The following is a 10,118-nucleotide window of genomic DNA, read 5'->3' on the forward strand; positions in this document are numbered from 1 at the left end:
GGGGAATTGGGGTGGGGTCCGGGGTCCGACGGTGTCCCGGGCGCAGCCCAGTGCGGGGGTCCCTCCGGTCCTGCCGCTGGTGAAGGCGGAACCCCCCCAGCCCCAGCTCTGCAGGGAGGGGGTGCGGAGTGCCCCTACCGGCACGGGGTGATACGGGGAGGGGGATCATTACCGGGTAGTTGGTTATTGCCGGGCGGGAGGTGGGTTATTACCTGTGCGCTGGTCATTCCGGGGCGGTGAATTCCCGGGGTGCGGGTCATTACCGGGCGGTGGATTATTCCCGGACCGTGGGCTCCCGGGTTGGGGTCATTCCCGGCGGTGGGTTATTCCCGGGCAGTGGGTTCCCGGGTCGGGGTCATTCCCTGGTGGTGAATTCCCGAAGTGGGGCTCATTCCCGGGAGGTGAGTCATTCCCGGGCAGTGAATTTTCGGGGTGCGGGTCATTCCCGGGCCGTGGGTTCCCGGGTTGGGGTCATTCCCGGGCGGTGAATTCCCGGGGTGCGGGTCACTCCCGGGGTGCGGGTCATTCCCGGGGTGCGGGTCACTCCCAAGGCCGCCTGTGGCTTGCAGAGCTGCCGTGGTGGGGCCGGCCGGGCGCGTCCCCCCGATGCGGGCAGGAGCCGGCGCTGGGTCATGAGCAACGCCACGGCGCCCACGGCCGCGGGCGCGGCGGGGGACTCGCTGGTGGGCTCCGTGCTGGGGCCCTTCCTCCTCCTCACCCTCCTCGGCGCCCTCCTGGCCGCGGTGAGTGCTGGGGCGGGCTGGGGGCTCCGGGGGTGCGGAGCCCCGCGCCGCTGATGCCTCTCCCCGCAGGTGATGTACGTGAAGAAGAAGCGCAGGTGAGCGGGGCCGCGGGGCCGGGGGCTGCGGGGGTGCGGGGGCAGCGCTCACCGGAGACCCCCGGCAGGTCCGACCGGCTGCGGCACCGGCTGCTGCCCATGTACAGCTACGACCCGGCTGAGGAGCCGCCCGAGTCCGAGCAGGAGCTGCTGGTGGAGGCTGAGGAGGCTCAGGTGAGTCGCTGTGGTGGGAATTGGCCTTTATCCAGTTTTTCCATGGAAAATTCAAGGAGCAGCAGCAGCAGCAGCGAGTGCTTGTCCCCAGGGAACTCTGGGAATCATTGAGGTTGGGAAAGGCCGCCAAGAACGCTGAGCGGGGCTTTGGGTGTAAAGCAGAGGTTTTTGGGAGGGTTGGGCTGCGTGGGCAGTGCATTCCCCGCCCTGGGCTGCAGGTGTGTCCCTCTGTGTTGCAGGTGGTGCCCGGCTGGGGGGGACCCTCGCCCCCTTGGCCCCCGCGCCGGGACTGGAGGGCCTGACCCTGCCTGGAGCACCGGGACCGGATCCTGCCCGCGGGAGGGAAGGGAGCACGGGGCAGCACTGGTTTCATTGGCCAGAACGGGCAGGACGTGCCCACAGTGGTGCCATGATGCCACAGCTGCTGTCCCCACCTCTGAGCACTGACCAGGATGGGACATCTCCTACCTCAGTGCCTGGTTTTGCCATTTTTGGGTTGTTTTTTTTTTGCTTGAACTGCTCCAGCAGCCCCTTGGAAAGCCCAGGAGGGCCCCCTGGGGCTGGCAGGCTGGCAGGGAGCAGCAGGTTCTGCTGGCACGGGATGCCTGGGGGAAAATGGGGTAAATAAACGTGTTTCTGCCTTGGTCCCGGGGCTCCGAGTGGGGCTGGGGGTTCAGGGCCTTGGGTGGGAGTTTGGGGGGCAGCAGGGCTCTGCCTGTTTGTGTTTCCATCCCTGTGGATGGCCGCATGTCCCTGTGGAGGAGATGCCCCGGGAGGAGCCAGCCCTGCCCCACCCAGCCGGGGCCCGTGGACAGAGGCCGGTCACAAACATCCATAAAATGTTTTATTCAAGTAACTGCAAATAGGAACCCAAAAGGTCGTTAACAGTGAACCAAAAAAAAACCCAAACCAAACCCCGATTCTCTCCCGCCGGGGCCGCCCGGCACCGACCTCCGGTCCCGCTGCAGCCGTCGTGCCGGGGCAGAGGGGCAGGGGGAGCATCCCATGGTCCTCCCACACCTCTGCCCTGCCAGCCTCGATCCCTTGAAGCAGCAGAGCAAACTAGACCTCAAAATAACAATTAAAAAAAAAAAAGAAAAATGAAGCCCAAAAAAAAGGGGAAAAAAAAAAAAAAACACCCCACAGCCCCCAGCAACACCCCGAAAACAGGAACCACCGAGCCCACGGTGCCCTGGCAGTGCAGCAGCACACCTGTGAGTTCAGAGAGTGGAACTTAAATATCCAGAGGTAGTTGTGAATGAAAGGAAAAAAAGTACTCAACAAAAAAATATATATATACCAGAACCTATGAGGAGAGGGCTGCCCAGAGCCAGCCGTGCCCGGGCACCCCTGGGGACTGGCACCCCTCGGGGTGGGCACCCCAGGGATGGGCTCCCTTGCTGTGGGAGCTGCTCCCACACACAGTGCAGTCACCCAGGACTGGGGGGACCAAGGGGGTTGCCCGGGGTAGCAGCAGGCCAGAGCAGAGGTCTAATGCATTTTGGGGGGGGGGGGGGGGGGGCTCATCTTCACTGCCCCCCATCTCTTCCCTGCAGAGGCCCCAGGGCAGAGCCCAGTGCTGGGGGGGCAGCCAGCCCCCTCCTAGGCGGGGTGAGATCACTGCATGGGGGGCAGCGAAGGTGGGGGGTGCCAGCCCCGGCTCTGTGCCACGATCCCCCTTTCCAGTGGGGCTGCCCTGGACCCCAGGGCTGGGGAGGGGGAGCTGGGGCAGGTGCCTGCCCCGGGCGGGGGCTGCGGGGGCCGCCCGGGTTGGGCCATTTTCCAGTGCTGCCGTTGTCTGAGGGTGAGGAGGGAGCGGAGGAGGGAGGAGGAGGAGGAGGAAGCCGGGGCGGCACAGTGGGTCTCTCCCCACCCCCCTCCCCCGGCCGCTGCGGGGCCGTCGGGCGATGAGGTAGCGCCGGCTCGGGAGGTGTCACTGCTCCTCCTCGGATGACTCCTGGGAAATGTTCACCTCCTCCTCGTCCTGCTGCTGCAAGGCAAGGGAGCGTGGCCGGGGGGTGTCAGGGAGGGCAGTGCTCCGGTGCCCCTGCACCGAGGGCTGGCCGGGCACATCACACAACAGGGGAAACTCAGCTGGGTCAAGGACTGCGCCTGAGCCCAGCTCGGAGGGAAATCCCAGGTGAGAAGAGCTGAGAAGCCCCTGGGTGGGCTCACAGTGAGGAGGGGAGACCGTTCCCCAAAACACCTCTGAGTGTGGGGCTGTGGTCACCAGCGGGGTGGTGGCAGCCCCGGGTGTCCCTGTCCAGCCCCCAGGCCGGGGTGGGAGGCTGTGACCGGTGACTCAGGGCTGAGTGAGCCTGACTCACAGCAGCCCCCGCTTCCTCCCGCTCCATTCACAAAAACGCCACCGCGCCTGCCAGAGCGGGACAGCGTGTCCCGTGTCCCGGCACGGCCCCGCTGCTGGCACGGGACAGGCTCCTCCCACACCCCCCTGCACAGCCCGGGGTCACCAAACAGCTCCTGGCACCGTGACACCGGCACCGGAGACCCCAGGGTGGCAGCTCGGGTTTGCAGCCCTGGCTGGCATCAAGGCCTCGGCTCTGCCAGGAATTTCAGTGGGAAAAGGAGCAAAATCTGGGACAGGCAGGGAAAGGAGATGAAACTCTCGGGGTACCTGGCAGCCGTTTGAACCCAGGGGGAAAGGAGGAAAAGTGGGATGGAGGAAGGAAGCTCAGGGAGGGAAGGGGGTGGCTGCACCCGTGGGCTGCAGGAATGCTGCGCAGGGACCCGGGCAGGCGTGTGCCAGCACGTCCCCAGGGCAGGACCAGCCAGCCAGCGCTGCTCTGGGGCCCGTGGGGAGGTGGGGTGGGCAGGATTCCTCACACCCACACCTCTGAAGGCTTCAGAGCCCACCCAGGGCAGTGTCCTGCTGGCTCAGCTGCTCTGAGCTCCTCCAACCCAACAGCTTCCACCGTGCACTCCTGGGGCTCTCTGGGGAGCTGCTGCGCCCCTCAAGTGCCCAGCGCCCTGCCAGGGTGGATGGGGAAGGGAAAAGCCTGCTCACCGATTTTTTGGGTCGCCCTCGAGGTTTCCTCCCTGGTGTGACTGCAGCTTTCTGAGCCGGGACAACAAAGAGGCGTTTTGGTCAGGCTGTCCCCAGGATGCTGGTGGGCAGTGTTCCCTGTCCTCCCACCGTGATTCATCACCCCAGTGGCATCTCTGGGGTGCTGCTGCCAGACCCCCGAGCCCCCCCAGCCCCAGGATGCCCCTGAGTCATGAGGTGGGTGCAGGATGTGAGTCGCACATTTTGCAAACAGCTTTATCTGGGGTGTCCTGGTGCTGACACACGGCCCCCCAGCTCCCCCACCCTCCTCCTTGGGCCAGATTCCTCCCTCCATCCCCACCTCAGAGGCAGATCTGCCCTGAACTGTCCATAACTGAGCTCAAACAGGACCAGATCTGCCCTGAATTGTCCATAACTGAGCTCAAACAGGACCAGATCTGGCCTGAACTGTCCATAACTGAGCTCAAACAGGACCAGATCTGCCCTGAATTATCCATAACAGAGCTCAAACAGGACCAGATCTGGCCTGAACTGTCCATAACTGAGCTCAGACAGGACCAGATCTGGCCTGAATTGTCCATAACTGAGCTCAAACAGAAACAGATCTGGCCTAAACTGTCCATAACTGAGCTCAGACAGGACCTGCTGTGGTGCCAGCCCCCAGCTGGAGCAGCCCCATCCCAGGTACCTACCCTGCCCTTTGTGGTGGCCTTGTTTTTACTGCCCTTCGGCCGTCCACGGGGTCTCTTGGGGGTCGGGGCCTCGCTGGGCTCCTGCTGGAGGGAGAGCACAGGGGGTTTGCAGGCCCACAGTGGCTCCCAGTGCAGCCTGGGGGTCCCTGCAGACCCTGCCGGGGCAGGGATGCTCCCACGTGGTACTGGGAGCACTGGTCACACTGGGATTGGTGATCAGACACCAGGCACAGGCTCCTGTGTGTCCTTCAGCATAGGTGACCTTTTCCACCCCCAGCATCACCCACTCAGCCCAGCTGGACAATCCCCACGGCCCCTCAACCCAGCCCCTGCTCAGCAGCCGAGGAAGTGTCGTGGAAGGCACAAATCACCTTTTCTGCAGGAAAACGATGTGCACAAACCCCACCTGCCTCAGGGAGGGGCTGAGCGGGGTTTGGTACTATAAAGGCTCCAGCAGCATCTTATCTCTCTGAGCAGCTTTTGCTAATGGGGCTTTAATTAGCCTGTCTGCAAAGGCAGGTTCAGCAGGGCCTGGGGAGGGGCAGGAGAGCCCCCAGCAGGGGCCAGGAGCTCTGGGGGGGCTCTGGAGACCCCCAGGAAGGGCTTGCTGGGGAGGTGCTGCCCAAAGGGGTAACAGGGCTGCACTGGGGGTGTAGGTGTGGGGGGGGGGGTTTCCTGCTGCCCCGCACCCTGGGGGTGCCCAGTGCCCCCTTTCTGACAGGGTACCCCACGTACCTGCGGCTTCTTCCTGGGCCGCCCTCGGCCCCTCTTCTCCGCCACGTCTTTCTCCCCTTTGGAGGCCAGGGGCTGGCTGGATTTGGCGCTGGATTCACTCATCGTCTGTCCCAGCAGGGTGAGGAGGAGTGGGAGGGAGGGAGGAAGGGAGGAAGGTCAGTCAGGCATTGCTCTGGCTCACCATGACATCCCCCAGCCCTCACCCTGGGGCAGGAGAGGTGCCCCCTGCCTGCTCCTGGCACGGGCTGGGCAGCAAAATGCCCTGGCTGCATTTTGAGCCCATGGCACAGCCACCCACAGCCAGTGCCCAGCTCCTGGGGTCCCCTCAGGCTTTTGGGGAGCAGCAGCTTGTCCAGCCCATCCTGCATTGCCTGGCCCCTTTCCTCGAGGAGAGGAGAGGCTCCAGATTTAATGTGGAATCCCAGATGTGCTGCTGGCACTGGTGAGTTGAGACAGGGTGAGTGGTGGCATTGGGGACTCTGGGTGTCCCCAGAGGGGTGCCAAGGCCATGGAGGGGGGCTCAGGGTCCCACAGCCCTGCTCCCCACCCTCAGCACTGCTCCTGCTGCCTAGCTGGGGTTAGGGACAGGCACCTGACCTGAGGACACCAGGTTGTCACCTCCCCTGTGCACGTCCCCAAGGGCTGCGCAGCTCTGCCTTGCTCTTGGAGCAATTCCACCCAGGAAAAGGCTCCATCTTCCCCTCTCCACCTCGCTGCTTCCCAGGGGCACAGGGAAAACCTGCTTTTCCAGAGCTGTGGGGTGGCTCCGTGCCCGGGCTGGCGGCAGGAGGGACTCGGGGCGGGAAGCAGCAGGATTGCTGCCACAGCCCCGGTGATTGTGGTGACCCCACACAGGTGGGGTGACCATGGCCATGCTGGGGACACCTGCCCAGGGTGAGGCTTTCCAGAGGCTGTGTGCCCAGCCTGTGTGGGCTGATGGAGGCACCCTACTACCTCTGGGATAACAATGCTCAGTTTTGAGGAGCTGCTCCCCATTTGATGGTGTTGGAGCAGCTGGGACAGCAGGGCTGTGGGGGCAGAGGGTGCTGAGCCCCCTGGGACACTGAGCCTCGCTGGGGAGGGTGTGGGCAGCACATGCAGCCCGAGGAGCCACTCTCAGACCTCTGAGCCTTTTCAAAAAACAGGCGTCAGCTCCTGCTCCCCTCTGGAAGTGACTCATGAGTGCAAAACAACAACAAAAACCACCCTCGGAGTCTTTTTTTTTTTTTTTTGTTTTGTTTTTTGGGAGACAGAAACCATGCTGTAGTGTAAACACCCCGAAAATATTACTCACAGCATCCCAGAGCCCTTCAAGGAGTCTCTTAGGAAAAAAAAGAAGTATGGTTTAGATTTAGGCCAGCAAAGGGCCGGCTGCTGCTCGGGCTGGGACGGGGATTTTGTCTCTTTTTAAGTCAATTTCTGTCAGAGGCAGAGCAGCCTCGAGCTGCTCCGTGCCCCCTCCCGCAGCTGGAAACAGATGGGCCCAGCATGGCCCCCACCCTGCTGGGCTCTCCTGCCCTGGAGGAGGGAGCAGAGCCCACAGAGCTCCAGCTGGGAATGCCAAGGGGACCCTCCATGGGACGGGGGTGCTGCTGGCTCTTCCTCCATCCCCACCAAAAGCAGCAGCAGCTGCTGCAAAGTTGGTGGCGCTGGGGTAAAGCACGTGCAGCTCCCACCCACCCATCCATCCCTCCTCATCCCACCCACCCCTCCCTCCCCATCTCTCCTCATCCCACCCTTCCCTCCAGCACCTCCGAGCTCTCTGCAGGGGCTCCAGAGCTGAGAGGACTCGGGGGGCTCAGGCAGAGGGGGTTGGGAAGGAGGACGCTGGAAATGGGGGATGCTTCTCGGCCATCCCAGCACCTCCCCAGCCAAGCCCCGATCCCGAGGGCAGCCCCAGCTCCCCGTGATGCCCCCGGGTTTGGCAGCACGTGCCCCGGGTGTGCTCCCAGCCTTGTGGGACCGTGCCGGGCACATGGCGGGAGCAGCCCCGGCCCTGCTCACACGCAGCAGAGCCACGCAGGGAGGGAGGGAGCAGCTGGGTTGCCATGGAGGAGAGGAAGCAGCTGAGGGAGAAACCTTTCCAGGCAGCGAGGAATCAGTGGGGGGACGCGGGCAGGGCCTGCCGGGCTCCCCGCGGCTGGGGGCGGGGGGAACATCTCCGCACGGTTCGGAGGTGGAGGGGCCACATCTGCCTCTCGACGGAGGGAAGGAAAAACCTCCTCCCCTCTCCATCCCTGTGGATGCTGAGCCGGCGGGCCCTCCTCCCCCAGGCTGATGGCTCCCTCTGCTCCGCACAGCGTGAGCTGGGCTGTCCTCAGCAGCCACCTCTGGGTTGCACAAGGGCCAACCTGAACCCTGGGAGCGATGCTCCCGCCCGCTCTCGGGCCTGCTCTCGCCTTGCCAGCCGCCTGCGCTGGCTTATGCTGCTCTGTGCTGATAACCCCATAAATCCCCCGCTCCTGCCACCTACTCTTAGATTAAACAAACTGGCCCAGGAGAAGCGGGGAGATAGGCGGGGGCCTTAGATCTTAAAAAAAAAAAATATATATATATATATAAATATATATATATAAAAGCTCTTCACGCCCAGAAAATCCAGCCCGATGGCAGCTGGAGAAGGATCCCAGCCGCACCTCCTGGCAGAGGGATGGGGAAGGAGGAGGGGAAGGAATCGTGGAGCAGAAGTTGAAGAGCCTGTTGGGCAGGGGTGCGGGCCGGGAGCGATGCGCGGGCTCCTCCTCAGCACAGACCCGCCGTGGGGCTGCCCTGAACCCCACCCCGGGGCTGCCATTGAGCAAAGTCCCCCCCTTCCTTCCTGGGATGCATAATAAAAGGAAGTGATAAAGGAAAGGAAGGAGGGAGGTGGAGGAGAAAGAAAAGAGGCAGGAAGGGCACCATCAGGGCTTTGTGAAGCCCCTGTCCTGTGGTGGGGGGGGGGGTGGTGTAATAAAACCCCTCGTGGAGCCGGCGCTGCGGGCGGCCTGCGGGGCTGGCGGGGTGCGGGGGCACCATCCGGGGGGCGGCCGAGCCCCAGCACCGCAACTTCGCCCCGAGCCGCGTGTGCTCGATCGCCGAGCGCCGGCCTCGGCCTCGCCGCGGCCCCGCGCACCTCCCGCCGCCCCGGCCTCAGCGCCGGGCCCCGCTCGCACCGCGGGCCCCGCGCACCTTGCACGGTGCCGGCCGTACCGGGGCCGTACCGGGGCCGTACCGGGGCCGTACCGGGGCCGTGCCGGCCCCCCCGGGCTCGGTGCGGCCCGTTCGCATCACCCACAGCCGAGTTAGTGCAGCAAAGTCGCGACCCCCGCCCGTTCCCCACCCCCCCCACCCCCGGCTCGGCCGCGGCCCGCCAGGTGCATCACGCCGCTATTAACAATAATTAATTAATAGCGATAATAAAGCGAGGCACGGCGAGCCGCGCACGCAGCCGCGTCCCTGCAAAGCCCCACACGCCGGGGCCGATCGTGCCCCGCATGCGGCGAGGGGAAGCGGAGCCCCGGCCCCCCGCAGCAAAGGAAGAGGAAGGTGGCACTCACAGTCAGCTTGATCGCGTTCGCCGTGGGTTTTGGGGCCGCTCGGATGGTTTTGTTTTTCCCGGCGGGTCTGTGTTGCGGAGCGAAGGGACCCCCCGCCCGCGGCGACTGCGGATCTGCAAGGAGAAGAGAAGAGGCTGCGGCTCAGCCCCGCATCCCCGGCCCCGCCAGGCCCCGCGTATTTATATAAATAATAAAGAGAGAGAGAGAGGAAAAAAAATTGCTCCAGGAGGAAGGAAGCTGGGTCAAAATCATTTGCAGGGAACGAGGGGAAAAAAATAAAATAGGAGGGGGGATAAAGGGGGGAGAGGGGGAAAAAAAAAAAAGCGGAGCGAGCTCCTAGCCTTACTGGAGGGGATCCAGCTGCTAAAAATAGCAAAATCACACTCGAAATTAAATAAGGGCAAACAGGCGAAGGGAGCTCCCAGCGCCGGCGGAGCGGGGGAGGCGGAGCCGGGGCCGCATCACGGCGGGGGCGGCGCGGGGCGGCGCGGCCGGGAGCGATAGGGCCGTTCAAAGGGCTGCGGCGGCGGCTGCGCCCCTGGCCCTGCCCGCGCCGGGCTCCCCGCGGGCGGAGGGAGCGTCCCCTGCGAGGCCCGGGAGGATTGAGGCACCCTCGCGTTCCCGCGCTGGGAATGCTCCCGGCTGGGTGGTGGTGGTGGTGGTGGCCCCACTATACGTGATCCCCCATCGTTTTTCCCCTCTCTGTATTTTGTGCTGGCGTGGGGGGTTTGGTGTCCCTGTGGGGACAATCGCCATGTGCTAATGGCCGGAGCACGATGCTCCTTCTGTTTGCTGCCTCCTCACCAGGTTAACCCCCACAAAAGCTTCTGGTTCCCATGTGGAGGCAGCAGCAGTGGGGGCTCCTTCCTCGGGGCTCCCAGGCCGCCTGGAGGGTGCTGTGATGTCAATTGAATGTGTGATATTAATTGAATGTGTGATATGAATTTAATGTGTTACTGCAGCGCCACTGCCAGAAGGGGAGGCTGCTGTGGGAGCAGGTTCTGCTCGCTGCACAGTGGGGTTTGGGGGTCATGGGTGGCCCCAAGGCTCTCCTGGGCTTTAGGCAGCTGCTGGGCTCAGTCTGCAGTGATGAGCTTTGTTCAGAATTCCTTGGTTGG

At 63.9% G+C, this 10,118-nt stretch overlaps 2 protein-coding genes across 4 annotated transcripts; one reads left to right on the plus strand and one right to left on the minus strand.

Moving 5' to 3' along the window:
- Positions 1–214: 214 nt before the first annotated feature.
- Positions 215–1,658, plus strand: SMIM29 (small integral membrane protein 29). The gene is made up of 4 exons (XM_059487835.1): positions 215–743; positions 813–838; positions 907–1,012; positions 1,252–1,658. Exons 1-4 carry the CDS (start codon positions 633–635, stop codon positions 1,312–1,314), a joined length of 306 nt encoding a protein of 101 aa, XP_059343818.1. The 5' UTR covers positions 215–632; the 3' UTR covers positions 1,315–1,658.
- Positions 1,659–1,843: 185 nt separating this feature from the next.
- Positions 1,844–9,444, minus strand: HMGA1 (high mobility group AT-hook 1). 3 transcript variants are annotated; one of them, XM_059487899.1, is made up of 6 exons: positions 9,347–9,444; positions 9,001–9,113; positions 5,465–5,569; positions 4,730–4,813; positions 4,038–4,088; positions 1,844–2,080 (listed from the first exon to the last, which is right to left on the minus strand). In XM_059487899.1, the coding sequence occupies exons 3-6, from the start codon at positions 5,564–5,566 to the stop codon at positions 2,075–2,077; spliced, it is 243 nt and encodes an 80-aa protein (XP_059343882.1). In that variant the 5' UTR covers positions 5,567–5,569; positions 9,001–9,113; positions 9,347–9,444; the 3' UTR covers positions 1,844–2,074. The 3 variants fall into 3 exon arrangements, with proteins under 3 accessions (XP_059343882.1, XP_059343880.1, XP_059343879.1); XM_059487897.1 differs by lacking the exon at positions 1,844–2,080 and adding an exon at positions 2,090–3,002 and having other exon boundaries at positions 4,730–4,810; XM_059487896.1 differs by lacking the exon at positions 1,844–2,080 and adding an exon at positions 2,090–3,002.
- Positions 9,445–10,118: the final 674 nt, after the last annotated feature.

Source organism: Ammospiza nelsoni, chromosome 23, assembly GCF_027579445.1.
Source record: "Ammospiza nelsoni isolate bAmmNel1 chromosome 23, bAmmNel1.pri, whole genome shotgun sequence".
NCBI classification, from domain to species: domain Eukaryota; kingdom Metazoa; phylum Chordata; class Aves; order Passeriformes; family Passerellidae; genus Ammospiza; species Ammospiza nelsoni.